The 16,635-nt window shown below is 37.5% G+C and overlaps 2 protein-coding genes across 2 annotated transcripts in view; both read left to right on the forward strand.

Annotated features, from left to right (window-relative positions):
- Nucleotides 1–4,619: 4,619 nt before the first annotated feature.
- On the forward strand, nucleotides 4,620–8,281 carry rh50 (Rh50-like protein; the record flags this gene model as incomplete). Its single annotated transcript, XM_079826315.1, has 2 exons — nucleotides 4,620–5,066; nucleotides 7,286–8,281. 2 exons carry the CDS (start codon nucleotides 4,620–4,622, stop codon nucleotides 8,279–8,281), a joined length of 1,443 nt encoding a protein of 480 aa, XP_079682441.1.
- Nucleotides 8,282–13,760: 5,479 nt separating this feature from the next.
- rbm39b (RNA binding motif protein 39b) overlaps nucleotides 13,761–16,635 on the forward strand; it is a 28,701-nt gene continuing 25,826 nt past the window's right edge. Inside the window, 3 exon segments of the mRNA XM_079827573.1 lie at nucleotides 13,761–13,842; nucleotides 14,082–14,179; nucleotides 14,527–14,586. Coding sequence (XP_079683699.1) covers nucleotides 14,536–14,586 — 51 coding nt within the window. The 5' untranslated portion in view covers nucleotides 13,761–13,842; nucleotides 14,082–14,179; nucleotides 14,527–14,535.

Raw genomic sequence — 16,635 nt, forward strand, 5'->3', positions numbered from 1 at the left:
GGCGACAGACCGGTCCTCCTGGCGGAGAGTAGAAAGAAGGCGCAAGGCTTCAGCACCGTAGGCGGAGCGGTCAAACACTCGGAGCATCTCCTCCTTGAAGAGAGTGTACTGACCCAGACAAGCCGCCTCAGCGTTCCACACGGCCGTTCCCCATTCCCTCGCACGTCCCGTCAGGAGAGAGACTACATAGGCGATCCGGGAGCGATCCTTGGAATAAGTCAGGGGCTGCAGCGAGAACACCACCTCACATTGAGTCAGAAAAGAACGACATTCGGTGGGCTCACCGGCGTAGCAGGGTGGGTTGTTAACTCTGGGTTTGTGTGCCTCGAGGGATCTTGGAGTTGACGCCTCAGCCTGGGCACGACTCAGTTGGACAGATAAGTCGGTCACCTGGACGGCCAGTGTCTCAACGACGTGGCGAGTGGTGTTCAGCTCCTCCTCGTGTCTGCCCAGCATGGCGCCCTGCATCTCGAGAGGAAACTGGAAAGGTTTCACTCTCACTGGATCCATAAGTGTGGCCAGAGTATTCTGTCAGGAGGTGAGAGAAAGGATCCAAAGGCGAAGGCAAGTCAACAGTTCTTTAATTATACATTGGCAAGTCGGCCGCTGAGCCGTCACACATAAAGTGTCTTTCAAAAAGCAACACAGGCGGTAGACCCGGGTGGATGACCGGTCCGTGGAAATAGAACAAAAGGTTGGCTGACGGCCGTAGATCGGTACGAACAGCGAGTACCTAGACGGGACAAGACTAGACAGAAGAACTAGAGACTACACTAGACAGAAGAACTAGAAATAGAGACGCTAATCAGAGGGGAAAGGAGGGACAGGTGTAGAATGAACGAGCCTCTCAGTAGTAACGAGGAACAGCTGCGACAAAGTGAAAGTGAGCAAGTGCCCAGAGGAGAGCGTGAGTATGAAAATTACCAGCAGGGGGGGAAAAGAGAAAGAGACAGGAACATGACAGCACGGCTATAATAAAAACTTTTTGTATTTTATACTTTTCTTCAGTTTTATCAGGCCAAGGGCATGGGTTTGATTCCAAGGGAATGCATGAACTAATTTCTAGGAAGGAAAGAAAATTAATGCACGATTTATATATATATATATCCGGGGGGGCAGTCAGTGTCTGGTGTGACCACCATTTGCCTCCACAGGGCAACACATCTCCTTCGCATAGAGTTGATCAGGTTGTTGATTGTGGTCTGTGGAATGTTGGTCCACTCCTCTTCAATGGCTGTCACTAACTCGAGTGCCCATCTCTGTGAGCAATATTTGAGAGAAATAGGCCTTTTGTGCATAGAAACAGTCTTCAGATCTTTAAGTTCAGCTCATGAAAAATGGGGGCAAAAACAAAAGTGTTGCGTTTATAATTTTGTTCAGAGTATATAAGGGCACTCGGCAAATGTAAAAACAAGGCTGAAATGTACAGACGCTTTTTTTATATATAAGCGGAAGTCGTCATATAGGGTCAACTTTTCTAGGGAATGAAAACTACAACAATTATAATTTTTGTTGTCCCATTTGCCTCAATGGCACAAAGAAATCCACAATAGCTTTCCTATGACTTTCCAAAAGAGGAAAACAAATATATAGACAGATTTCATTGGTCAGATGAGAATTTTTTTTTTTTTTTTTTTTTTTACAGTTTACTGTTATTATTTGTGATCAAATTGTTTTTAAGAATTGCAGTTACATGTACACGGTAAACCCAGATGAGTTGGCAAAACTCAAAATATTTGAGGTAAGCAGTTACATCTGAATTTTTAAGTTAAGGAATTCAACGTTTTAGTAAGCAGAACTGTCAGATTTTTATTTTGTACTCATACATTTTAATTACTCAACTTGAAATATTTGAGTAAGCTAATAATAGCTCATGTAATCTCAACTTATATATTTTTAGTAGTGGAAACTTGGCTAGCTACCTAATTCAATAAATGCTAATTTGTTAATTGGTAACACAATGCTTTGATATAGCCATAGCATAGCGCAGGAATTGCTGAATGAGGACAGCAATATAACATTTAACATATCTTGTTATTCTCAAAACAAGCTCATGCTCCACTCGTCACCATGATACCCCCAAAAACATCACATAACAGAAACTCTTCTAAATTATAAACATTAAACACTACTAAATATCCCATTTATTTTAGCATTTACTCTCCCTTTCAAGTGTCATGACAAAGCATGCTGGGAAATCTGAGCCCAGTTTCAGTTATATTTAAGTTTGTCTAAATTAAAAGAAACAAGTTGATAAAACTCAAAACAATGAAACAATTCAGATTACTTAAAATGTGTCAGTTTTGTGAACTCAAAAGTAAAACAAAGTTCTAAATACTCATAAAAGTTAATTTGATTGAACTAGTTTGCTCAAATTTAAGCTTACCCTACTCAAACTAATTAATTATTTTGAGCATTAGGGTTTACAGTGAGACATAGCCTACATCAATAAATAAAGTGGAATACACTGAACTCTTTTTGATAATAAATGCCATCCCACACGACGACCATATAAAACTCTGTTCTCACCCTCCCCATCCCTCTATTTCACATTAGGCACATAGACAATCTATTATATAACATAAAAATAAATAGATTTAATTTCCATTGAAAAATGTGAATGCGTTGTGGCCCAATAATAACATATCTTCTCTCTATCTGGTGTGCTGCTTCAAAGTTCTGTCACAATAACCTTAAATGATCTCTCACACTCTGTTATTTCATAATCATAGTCTCATTACAGACAATAAACCTTTTGTTTTTTTTCAGAATGGAGCGATAGAGGTGTTCATGTTTTAGCTGACATATGGGAGGGAAATGTTCTTCGTCGTTTAATGATTTGTGTAAAGTATATAATTTACCAGGTACCTCCCTTTTCTTTTATCTGCGCCTGAGATCCGCCATGAGACCATACAGGGTTCCATGGGCTACTAATATCTCTTGTCTTACTATGCAAGAGTTGGAAATGGATGGAAGTACGAGGGGTATAGTATCTTCACACTACTTGTGAAGATCCTTGGAAGTGTCTTATAAGCAGATACTAATTTTGGACATCAGGTACAGAGATATATCATACAGAAGTAGAAGATAACAATGATGATATCTGCTGGGATTCAATATTTGTTTAAAAAAAATTGTATGAATTCACAACAAACTGATTCTTAGGATGTATCTTACTCCTAGAAAACGTCATTTAATGAAGCTTTCCTCTTTCTTTCCTCTTCCAATTGTAATTTCTGCTCAGGAACTTCCACACTATTTTGCTTGGTCACACTGGATGTATTCTTTCCTAAATATTGCAAACATTATTGGCAAGAATGCATGAGGCCACTCAAAAAACAATTTCAGCATGGTTTGATAAATTAAATCTTTCAATCTGTAAGGTAATACCAAATTAAATTCAAACGGTTGGCAAGATACAAGAGGGACTGAATTCAAACTGTAAGAGGTCGCAAAATAAATGGCCAATGATATCTATCCATCCATCCATCCATCCATCCATCCATCATCTATCTAGCTATCTATCTATCTATCTATCTATCTATCTATCTATCTATCTATCTATCTATCTATCTATCTATCTATCTATCTATCTATCTATCTATCTATCTGTCTGTCTGTCTGTCTGTCTGTCTGTCTGTCTGTCTGTCTGTCTGTCTGTCTGTCTGTCTGTCTGTCTGTCTGTCCGTCCGTCCGTCCGTCCGTCCGTCCGTCCGTCCGTCCGTCCGTCCGTCCGTCCGTCCGTCCGTCCGTCCGTCCGTCCATCTAATCTATCTATCTATCTATCTATCTATCTATCTATCTATCTATCTATCTATCTATCTATCTATCTATCTATCTATCTATCTATCTATCTATCTATCTATCTATCTATCTATCTATCTATCTATCTATCTATATCTATCTATCTATCTATATGCGTGTCTGTCTGTCTGTCTGTCTGTCTGTCTGTCTGTCTGTCTGTCTGTCTATCTGTCTGTCTGTCTGCCTGTCTATTGAAAGCTTCTACAATAATGTTTCTTGACGTTTAACCAGATTTAAAATAAACACTTATACACTGATTACATTTTCCATTTACTCCAGTGACTTCATCATCAGCAACTTTCAAATAAAACCTTACTGGCTTTCCAAATTAGCAATTTTTGCATATTTAAATGCAAATGAGCAGATCAAACTGTGTTATCAGCACTATTAGGAAACAATAATATCAAACCCTGTTGAAAGTGCATTGCTCTGAGTCTGAACTCAGCAGCGAGCTTCTAGCAGGACTTAGTCACTATTGTGATATTGATCTTTGCAATAAACATGTTAATGGAGTTATGCCTTTCTCACCCTATCTAGCACTCATTTGTGACATGATGATTTAAACGGAGTCTATACCATACCCTTTGTTGAAGTTTAAAAACCGCTGAGTAATTAAATCCTTGGAATGGTTATTACTAAGGAGGACAAAGTGCAGCTGGCTTCCCCTTTGCCTAAGCAGCATGTGGGTGATGTAACTTCATGTTTTAGCCAATGGAAAGCATTCTGCTTATCAAGTTACAGTAGATAAAATAAATAAGTGTCACTGGAAGAGAACAGAGTCAGGACTGCTGGCTCTGTGCTCAGTTACAGTCAAAATGAAGAATAATTCTATGAATTTGCGTGTGCGGCTCCCTGCACTAATTTTTGCATTGGAGGTCATACTTGTGGTCCTCTATGTTGTCTTTGTAACGTACGATGATCATGCTAATGCACTTCTACAGAACAATCAGACAAGGCCCATGGAGAATTCATTGTATCAGAACTATCCATTTTTTGCTGACATTCAGGTGATGATATTTCTTGGATTCGGCTGCCTTCTGGCCTTTTTCCGCCGCTATGGTTTTGGTGGAATGGTGTTTAACTTCCTAATCGCCACATTTACCATTCAGTGGGCCATTCTGGTCCAGGGCTTCTTCCAGTTTTACTATGATGGGAAGATTCATCTTGGTGTGCTGAATCTGATTAATGCTGAGTTTGCCTGTGCCGTTGTGCTGATCTCTTTTGGAGCAGTGCTGGGAAAGACAAGCCCTGTGCAACTCCTGGTAAGTTTATCATTTTTGCAGCACCAGGTGGTTTGATATTAGATAGTCAAGTCACCTTTATTTATATAGCGCTTTTTACAAAGCAGATCGAGTCAAAGCAGCTCCACGGTGGTACAGGAAAATATGCAACAGAATATTGCAACATGTTCCATTGTCCATTGCTACACTACTTAATTACACTCAAAATATACAGTGGAAAGATGTGGTGAACATTCACAGTATATTATATTATACAATTCCCAGCCAAAAAAAAGTTGCTGTTTAGATTTAAATTGGCAAATGTTTAAGAGTCATTGATTGGATCATTATGGATCAGCCTCAAATTGTTCAAGAATCATTTTTACACATGAATTTGCACCTCTGAGTCCAGACCTTAAATTCATTGAAAGTCTTTGGGATGTGCTGGAGGAGACTTGACAAAGTTGCATTGTCAATACAAGATCTGTACCAAATGATGCACCTCTTGATGTAAATAAATTTTGTGATGTTAATTCCATCAAGAGGTGCGTAATTTTTTGGTCAAGACCTTGTGGACTCAGAGGTGCCGATTCATGTGTGAAAATGATTCTTCATGCTCCCTCCCAACCATCCCTTCACAGTTTGAGCCTGATGAATCTAAACAATGTCATCCTGGAATATGGCCATGATGTGTTTAAGCGGTTAAGTAGTCATGTGGTTGTTTAAGAAATGAAAAGCTTAAAAATGTAATTATATGAACTCCATCAATTAGGGTTAGAAGTTATTTGGTTTCCAAACATATAACATGCACTGTAAAAAGAAATCAGGTCTCCAATGGAAAATTTTCTAGTGACTGATCACATCTACATTTTTTAGTTGGCCAAATTGAATTTCTGTGAATTAAATTGCATCAATTCAACTAAAACCTGAACATTTTCAATTGAGGACCTGTTTTTTTTTTTTTTACAGTGTACTAGAAACATAATAATCACTGCAAATAATGATCCAATCATAGACTCTCAAGCATTTGCCTATTTAAATCCAAACAGCGACTTTTATATTAATTATATTATACATTCAGTCACACAAAGTAAAAAGAAAACTTCAACTGTTTTATGTGTGTGATAAAGATCTGCCATGCAAAATTAGTTTATATTCAAAGTTCACTGCCTATACTGCCAAAATCATCTTCCTTCTAAAGCAGCATCCCAACCATCATTGGGAGTTCCTTACATAGGCAGCATCTCTGTGTGAGATAAACTGTTAAAATGTTGCTACACTTGTGAAAAAGAAGTACACTAGAAAACTGTCTTAAAAACTTTTTAAACATTAGTCATTTTCAAGTGCAGCTTTTTTTCAGTCAGCATCAGTTTTGTTTGATATTACGGCCCCACTTTATATTAGGTGGCCTTAATACTTACATCAAAAAATAAGTACAATGTACTTATTGTGTTCATATTGTATTTGCAAAACACCTTTGCTGTTATTGAGGTGGGATACGGGTAAAGTTAGGGACAGGTGTGGTGGTATGGGTAAGAATAAGGGTAGGGTTAGGTGTAAGGGAAGTGTCAACAGTGTAATTACAAATGTAACTACAGAAATGAATTACAGATGTAATTACATGCAGGTATTTTTTAAAATGTTAGTACAATGTAAATACATGTATGTACACAATAAAGTGCATTGTATCAAATTATTAATTAAAATGTTAGTACATACTAGTTAAGGCCACCTAATATAAAGTGGGTCCGACATTACACTTTAACAATTTATAAGTATAATTGGTCCACTTATATTAAATATAAGTACATTTTTAAGTGCACTTTTCACAATGATAAACACATGATACTCATATAAGCATAAAAATCCATAGCACACATACAAATGTGGGGTAAATTCATCCTTTTTGTATTTGCATTGAACTATTTTATTGATGTTTCTCATTATAGGTTTAAATGTATTCTTATTTTTTCACTAAGCTTGGAGCAATGGATTCTGGGTTTGTGTTCTCCGCAATAGATGCATTAGATTCTGCCTTAGAATTTGGTTAAATGATGCATCCTATTGAAAAAAAGAATAAATTATAACTTTTTGGATTGAACATATGAAACCTTTTGTGTCACACTTTTGTTACATTTATTTCAGAAAGATGAATCTCTTGTTGTTTTCCTCAAAGTCACTTTGGATAAAAGGATCTGCTAAATGAATATGTACATTTGTACATATTTCACATCCTCATACATATTGTGTATTGTTTATAGGTGATGGCCTTGCTCGAGATCCCTGTGTTTGGTGTCACAGAATGGGCCGTCCTGAAATATTTGAAGATCAACGATGCTGGTGGCTCCATCCTCATCCACATTTTTGCATGCTACTTTGGACTGGGTGTCACCTTTGTCCTCTACAGACCCAGCTTAAATGAGGGACACCCAAAAGAGACGACAAGTTACCAGTCGGATCTGCTATCTGTGATGGGAACCCTGTTCCTCTGGGTGTTCTGGCCCTCTTTCAACTCAGCACTGACCTTCAAGGGTGACGACCAACACCGAGCCGTTCTTCACACGTTCATAGGTCTCAGTGCCTCCACGATCACTGCCTTTGCCCTGTCCAGCATGCTCAGCAAGAATGGCAAGATCAGCATGGCTGATGTGCAGAACGTAACGTTGGCAGGTGGTGTAACCGTTGGGGCCTCAGTGGACATGATGATTTCACCGGCCGCAGCTTTTATACTGGGGATCCTGGGATGCATTGCGTGCATGCTGGGGTACAAATACCTAAGCCCGTTCCTGGCGCGTCGGCTGCGACTGCAGGATCAGTGTGGCATACACAACCTGCACGGCCTAACGGGACTGATTTCCAGCCTAGCAGGAATCTGCGGCATCCTGGTGGCGACTGAGGAAACGTACGGCCCCAGTCTCTACCAGACCTTCTCTCATCGGGCACCTCCAGAGGGAGACCCTCTGCTAGCGGAGTTGCAGGTGTTTATCCCGGACCTGGAAGCGGGATTGGGTCGGAGCGCAAAGGAACAGGCACTCTTTCAGGTGGCTGCCTTGTTCACTACCATTGCTGTGGCGGCAGTGGGCGGTGTGCTGACTGGCGTAGTTCTCAAACTACCGTACCTGGCTTCCCCCAGTGATGAGAAATGCTTTGATGATGAGCTCTTCTTTGACGTTCCTCCAGATTACAACTGCGTAAATGGGCCACAGGATGTGTGGTCGTACGTTCTCAAGGACACAAACAAAACTGATGCTGACTGAAAAATGACTGATGTTTGACAAGAGCATTAAACAAAAGGAATGAATCTCAATGTTGGACTAGACCATAAAATATTATGAACCTTAGAATTGAGTACTGTGTAGCTTATTATTTTTTTAAATAGTTTATTTTAATATTTGAAGGGATATGGTTCATACTGTAGATGTATCAAATATATAATATATATATATATATATATATATATATATATATATATATATATATATATATATATATATATATATATATATATATATATATATATATATATATATATATATATATATATATATATATATATATATATATATATAATATAAATATATCATATACATATATACATATATATATGAATCACAAATATTTCTTTATATCAATTAATCAATTTTCCATGTATACATTTTAGATTATCCTTGTGAAAAAGTGAAAACTTTGGAATAAGAAAATACTGCAAATTGAATGTAATGTTTTTGGACACTTAATTGCATGTTATTTGCAATTAAATTAAAATGTATTATAGTTTAAATATTAAATGCAGTTTTTTGACCCACTTCTTTATATGTAATGTCATAATTACTTCTATTAAATATGTTAAAGTTTAATGTGAATGATGCTGATGTACATATTTAATCAGTAAACTAAAATATACTTTAATGCCATTTCTATTGAAAATTGTATGTCATGTATTTAGACATTTGTAATTACACATTAGCGAATTGCAAGTTGGTACATGTAAAAACATTAAAATAGTTATTTTTAAGGTAAAACGTTTGATTTGACATTTTTACACATTTTCTTTTTAGAAGTGTACTTGAGTGTCTTGTCTCTCTTTAAGTTCACTCTTTTATTTAATTAAAATGATATCATCTGCAAGAATTTTTTTTTGTATTTTGAGTGCAGCCAATCTGTGTTTCTCATTGAGTAACGACAGCAACACTTCCCTCATTGATCAAAAGATAAAACAGGACTAAAGTTAAACAGTTAAAAAACTGTGAAATATTATTTACATTACATTAACAAGAGATAAATGTTATCTTGATGAAAAGTTATAAATTAACAGGTTGATTATATTTCTTGGGGTCATGCACTATCCCTTATCTATTCGTTTGATTAGACAGATATGCATATTACTGCATGCATACATACTTTCCTTTAAAATACTAGCTCTGGTTATAATTTTATCAAGTTAGGCTATAAATGCATGCAGTTAAAATGGGATAACTATGTCCATTATAAATGTAATGATTTAACCTTGTTAAAACTAAAAGTTCAGATCAAGAAAAGAAACGTTGTGAAAGGGATTTTTTCCCCAGGCTGTTTTGGATGTTTACCATTAAATTGTAACAATACTTGTTTAAAAAATAAAAATTGTAGGTTATATTGTCTTTTTAATGTTTAAAACTGTTATGTCCATAGATATTGGGAAATATTAGTTAAGGGTAAATGGGAATATAAAATTGAAAAGTGTGTGTGTGTGTGTGTGTGTGTCTCAAGGTGGAGGTAGGCCCTATATATGTCTGTAAAAGAAGAGGGTAGACAGTATGATTAAATTTGGAAAAAAAATAATAATAATCCAAGTGCAAAGTGAAAAAAAAAAATCTAAATAAGAACAATACAACAACAAACAATGGTGGGAAGGTGAGCCTGAGAGGCGCCAAACAAAATAAATAAATAGAACAAAACACCTCTAACTTTTTACCAAACTAAACCAAAAGAAAGGTCTTCAGCATTTAAACTAAACTAAACTAAACTAAACCCCAACTAAACTAATCTATCCAAATAAACAAAACATACAGAGGGTGGCACTCTCTCCTAATCCTGTCTAATACATTTCCTATGTTTTGCAGTGTGTGTCATGTCACTTACTTCCCTGCTCCCTCCTTCCAAGCATAATATAAAAACATGACGAGGCTTAAGAGGAGAGACAGAACAAACGCAAGTTGGTACACTCTACATCCACAATACTAACATAGAACTTTTCGATCAAGTATAGTACACTCATATACAGGGGGTAGTCATGGCCAATAGTTAGAAAGTCAGACAGGGAACCCATAGATTGCGGGTTCAATTCTCAAAACTGGCAGGAAATGACTGAGTTGCCCTTGAGCAAGGCACCTAACCCCCAATCAGTCCCCGGGCGCCACAGCAAAATGGCTGCCCACTGCTCCAGGTGTGTGTGTGTGTGTGTGTGTGTGTGTGTGTGTGTGTGTGTGTGTGTGTGTGTGTGTGTGTGTGTGTGTGTGTGTGTGTGTGTGTGTGTGTGTGTGTGTGTGTGTGTGTGTGTGTGTGTGTGTGTGTGTGTGTGTGTGTGTGTGTGTGTGTGTGTGTGTGTGTGTGTGTGTGTGTGTGTGTTTGCAGTGTTCACTACTCACTCCTAATGTGTGTGCACTGACTTGGATGGGTTAAATGTAGAGGCAAAAATTTAGAGTTTAGGTTACCACTTGGCCTTCACGTCAGTTTCATTCACTTTCATTATAACTCCAGTAACAGCAATAAACAAGAACACAAACTAAAGCTAATAACAAGAGGGTGTATAGACACGGCAACAGCAAACAGCAAAAATCTGTTGACATGGTCATATTTATTTGGAAGGGTCAAAGGTGATTGGCAGCATGAATCGGGACAACATCTTTCATAATGAAGAGTGACTGTTTGTCCAATGGAATTTGAAACACAAAAACAGACTAACCCACATAAACACTGTACACCATGGACTTATATACACACGCATTCTTCTGTGTAGGCTACTTTAGCGTACGTCACAAAAACATTTAATGAACATAATTTATTATATTTTAGGGCTATCACAATTAACATTAACGCAATTGAGTTGTGTTTCGCATTTGAACAGACAAAAACACACAGAATTCAAAAAGTGTTATCGTGTATCCTCATAAGCATTCTTAAATGAGTTAAATGTGTTAAATAAACGTAAAGAGTTGTGAGAAATGTGATGCATGTCAAATCCAAGTCATGTGCGACAGGTCTTAAAGTGACAGCAGCCTAATACACCTGCTGCTGTCTGTGATTAATGTTAATCAAGAACAACAGACAAATAGAAAATCTTTCACTACTCTTGACTGAATTGCTTACATAGCTTTAATAAGGATTAATCTATATTCAATTTATAATTTATGCAGTGAACACTCTGTGTCGATTATCTATATGTCTATATTTACCTGTTAGACCTATCTCTGAAAATCTTAAAGCACTGTTTACAAGATTACACGGGTCAAAAACAATAAAAAAAATTGCTTTTTAGCTGGGCAAAAATCTGAATATGCCTGACTAGGCCAATAAAAAAAACCTTTTATTTTACATTTATTACAATGGGTTTATGTGAACATTGTTTTAAGTTCACTTAAACATTGTGTTTAAAATTTGTTAGGCTATATAACTGATATTTCATATAGGCCTACTGTATGTTGAATGGCTATAAAGGGATACTTCAATGCTGGAAAGATAAATGTGTATTTAAAGTGGCACCTATATGGTAGAAATGTGAAATTATTAGAAGTTGGTGCCTTCTAGACTGAGAAAAGCCAGAAAATGTATTTAACCAGATAAAATATAAATAAAAAGAATAAAATAAATAGGCCTACACTAAATATTTTTCACTTAAATAATTGCCAAATTAAGATAACCAAACGAAAATACACTGAATCCGTTTTAAGCTTTGAAGAACCGGAATCATTTTTTTTTTTTTGTCAAATAAAAATAGCAAGCTTATCTCAATCCACACTTTGTATGTTTTTTTCGGGTTTTTTTTAAGTAACATGTCTAAGTGATGTGGGTAAGCAGAGGACGACTCGGGGTAAAAGTTCAATAAACCATCAGGAAACAGCGGCGAGAAGAACTTTCGCGACAATGTTTACTTTAGTAAACTTGACCAAAACCACACTATTAAAAGCCTTAAACAAGGCTTCAGATAAAAAAAAAAAAAAATCAAAAATCAAATCACTTTATTGTCACACAGCCATGTACACTAGTGCAACAGCAGGTGAAATTCTTGGTGCAGTTCCGAGCAACATAGTAGTCACGACATGACATGTACAACATTTAGAGCAGCATCAGATTACACTGATGCGCCCACAATTACTCACAGCACAGTAAACTCTACAATAAACAATAAATAATTTACACAATGTGAGTGTGGTTCTCACAGCTTTAACCAATATACACATACTTACAATATACATATACTTTAAACAATATACTTTAAACAATATACACACTAAAACATACATTAAACAATATACATTACGCTATAATAATAATAATATACAATGTACAGTATACATTGTATATTGTAGATGGCACTGTCTCGGGAATACAGAGATAACGCCTCGCTAGAGCGGCCAGCGCCTTTCATTTGCTTTTCACCAGTCAGCCTACTGCTGCTGTATTTTTTATCGAAATGGTCCCACACAGTAAGCTTTCCATTGCTTCATTTTGTGAGATATATCTGGTTTGTGGTTGCACATGTCGACGCGCTCCGTGAGTGAACAAATAACGCTATACAGCACATCTCATGCATCAAAAAAAAAAAAAAAAAACGTTAAAAACATTTAAACCATTTAACTAATAGTATTAATCGGTCAAAGTTCTTAGTTTCGGTTAACGGTTAAATGGTCAATAGCATCTCTACACTGCTGTGGACGTTGTTTACTTAATTCATGTGTTTACTGTGATAATGGACTGAGGATGGGAGTAGGATTAGGTATTCGGTTTCGGCCGAATCTTAACCAGTGGATTCGGTTTTCGGCCGAACCCCAAAATCTGGATTTGGTGCATCCCTAACTCTATTACACACATGCAGTGCGTGTCCAGTCTGGCGCGTTTTCAGTTCATGCCTATAGAAGCTTAACTTTCACAGGAATTCATTGAAAACACTCACTTTGCTCCACTCCGTTGAATGCACGGGCGGCCGTGCACATTTTACATTCTGTGAGTGAGATATGGGCAGGTTGAAAACATGTGGAACTAACTCCTACTACTGGCTGTAGGCTCGTCTCTCTGGCCGAAAAAGCCTCCAATGACGCTAATTGACAATTTTTGCGTCATCTGAGGTTTTTTTCCAGACAAAAAAAATACAGAAATCTCTGATCTCAGTGGGAGAGGAAGGGAAGCATGGTCATTCGAATATACTACCGGGCTAAAACTGAGAAAAAATAAATACATTTGATTGAGACATCAGCGATTCATAGTCTCTATGTTGTTTTTACATTATTTTGGAGATAGGAAAGTATTACAATATAAAAATATATTTAAAGCTTCAATGACAGTGTGATTAATTGCGAATTAAACAGAAAAATATATATATTTTTATATATTATGTATATTTGACAGCACTAATAATAATGTAGCCTACATAAATTAAGCTACATTTAAATTACATTAATATTCATTTATATATTGCCCGTGACGTTATATACATGATATGAAATGACTCCGCCCGTGTTTACAAAACGTTTCTGCGATGCATGTGGGAGTTGTGCAATAACAGAGCAGCTCTATCAACGGGGATATTCATAGAAACAAAAGCACTGCAAATTCTGCAAGTGTAAGTAAACCGGAGAAAAAGGAACTCAAAATCTACTTTCCCTGACTTTTATCTACATTACGAAACGCTCGGAAGCCCTGCCCCCTTCAGCGTCCATTTTGGGGAAAGCAGGAAGTTGTCTTGTGGGGGAAAACCTCATGACAAACAGAACGGAGCTTTTAAAATATCCACAGATATATATACATCTATATTTATTTTTGTTTGAATGATTGTTCGGTGTATGTGTTGCTCGTCTATAGGCGGATTCGACCGTTTGTTTTGCAGTTGTGCTGAGTGTCAAACTTCACACGCGCGTAGCAGAGGTCGCGACGACAACCGGAGTCCTAAATAAAACCAGGTAATTTTTACCAAAAAAAAACAGTTATTGGTCTAATTAAGAGTTTGGTTCAGATTTAAATGTGGATATTACATACGTTACAGTATGCTGTCAGTCAGGATATGAGTGTGGCGTCTAAATTAGCTGCTTATGTAATGCTGTTGTTGTGTCTCGAGAGCGTTAGCTGCAGAATCGAGCGTGTTATTTAAAGAACAGCAGCACCACAGCTCGACTGTAAGATGTTTTTTCTTTTTGGTTTGCTTTGTCGATGTAGCAAAGGTACTAAAATAGAACCGTGAGCTATAACTCCTGAGTTTGGCTGTGTTTGTAAACCGTATGTTGCTTCTGTTTTTTTCCTCCATTTACAGCAGGTCAGAATGGCGGATGACTTCGATGTTGAGGCCATGCTGGAAGCTCCTTATAAGAAGGTGGGTTGGTAGACGACCGGAAGTTACCGGATCTCAATTTTTTTGTAGGCTTTAAATGATTAACTCATCCAAAATGAGAACAATCTGTAATATTTACATACTGTTCCAACCCGTATGCATTTAATTATTATGAGGAACAAAGCATGGCAAATTCAGAAAATTACTCTGGTTACTTTTAAATGGATAACGTAGTTCACCCAAAACCGAAAATTCTGTTTACTCACCCTCAATTTGTCCCAAACCTGTATGAATTTCTTTCACAAAAGAAAATATTTCAAAGAATATGGATAACAAAACAGGCCCAGGGCCCCATTGACTTTCATAGTAGGTATGGGGAAAAATACTATGGAAGTAAAAAATAGATATTGGATACACTGGGGCCAGTTGCATAAACTAAGCCATTATGTTAAGACAGTGTCTTAAGATCTAGTATGAGCCACTAGCAGTTAGGCAAGTGGCATTCAGTCTTACTTTTCGTATCAAATTAGGCCAGTCTATGTTTTTATGTAACTGATTTAAAAAAAATATGAACATTCTTAAAGAAAAAAATGTATGTCTAACTTGTAAGACTAGTCTTAACGGTTTATGCAACCGGCCACTGGTAAGATAATTAGTCTCGCTACTTTTAATGAAGATTATTGTGTTTCGGTTTCATTTGCGGCACTTTACACTCCAGGTTGCTGAAGAGATCCTCAGCTTTATCAGCAGCGTTATCATATCTGGCTATAACGTCATATAGCCTATAACATGCTCACAACTTAAAAATGTTTTTTTTAAACACATTTTGGGAGGAGTAAAATTCACACATGTAACTAGATGCATTTACATAGTCCAGTTTGGAATGCGTCTTAAACCACCTCCTTAAAGGTCCCATGGCATGGCATTTTTCTATTATTTTATAATGTTTCCTGAGGTGTACTTATATTGTTAGTATGATTTTTACATCATAAAATGTAATAATTTAGAAATAAAAGGCATTTTTTCTATACAGCTGTTTGCCCTGTGGCTGAAGGCCCTGTTACAAGAGGCGTGTCTGCTGTGAGACTTCAGTAAAAACGCCCACTGTTGTGATTGGCTGACATCTTTGCATTTGATATGAGCGGAGGGGGCGTGGTTTAACGAGGTCTACGAGGCACGAGCAGGCACGAGCTGCTGCCAGAGAGATGATTGGACCTGAGTTCACTTCACATCGGTTCTGTCAGTCTCAGTTCAGTGAACTGTTTTAGTTACAGCATATACTTCAGGTTATTAGTCTATTTCTAGTCGGAGGGACTGTCACTCATGTCAGAAAGTTAGTAACTTTAGTAAATTATGGATCAGCGCTGACTGGAGACGCGAAACGTTTAGAACGATTCAGTCCGATTTGGTGAACTGATTCGGTTCACTAAAAAGAACCGGTTCAAAAGAAAGATCGTTCGCGAACCGGACATCACTAATGTACCAGAGACTGAGCTTAGCGATTGCTAACAAAGTTATTTATAGTAGCTACTGAGTTATGAGAGCGCTGTCAGTCAGCGCGAGTTTATTGTGTTTGTATTTGAGAGTTCTGAATAAACACGAGTCCCAGTCACACCGAGTCCGTCTTCATCATTATTACCAACTTTGTAACACATGCAAAGTACCATTACAGCTGTCGAGATGAACGAGTTATGAGTAAGTGTTGATAATACCTTTATTTTTAGATATGTTCCTATCATATGTAAAGCGTCAGTGACGAGCATTGAGTACACAGCGCAAACAAAGACACAACAGCAGTAATCGAATGTAATCCAGTTTATTGTGGGAATAGCTGGCTAGCCTAGCCGGATACCCTCACGCTTACCCCCCTTCTGCTTAATCTCGCGCCGCGTTTGGTGCCTCCGCTGTGGGCCAGATGCAGTACTGGGGGTCGGGGATGTTGGAGGCCGACCGGACAGTGCAGCCCGAGCCTCGGCGTGTGTAAGGTTTATCTCTAAAGATGTGACTCTGCATGTTGAGCAGAAACGACTGTATGCACATTGTAGAACAGATAGACGCGACGAGGACGTACAAAAACACTGACTCACAAGA

Source organism: Gobio gobio (genome assembly GCF_949357685.1).
Source record: "Gobio gobio genome assembly, chromosome: 10".
Classification (NCBI taxonomy): Eukaryota; Metazoa; Chordata; class Actinopteri; order Cypriniformes; family Gobionidae; genus Gobio; species Gobio gobio.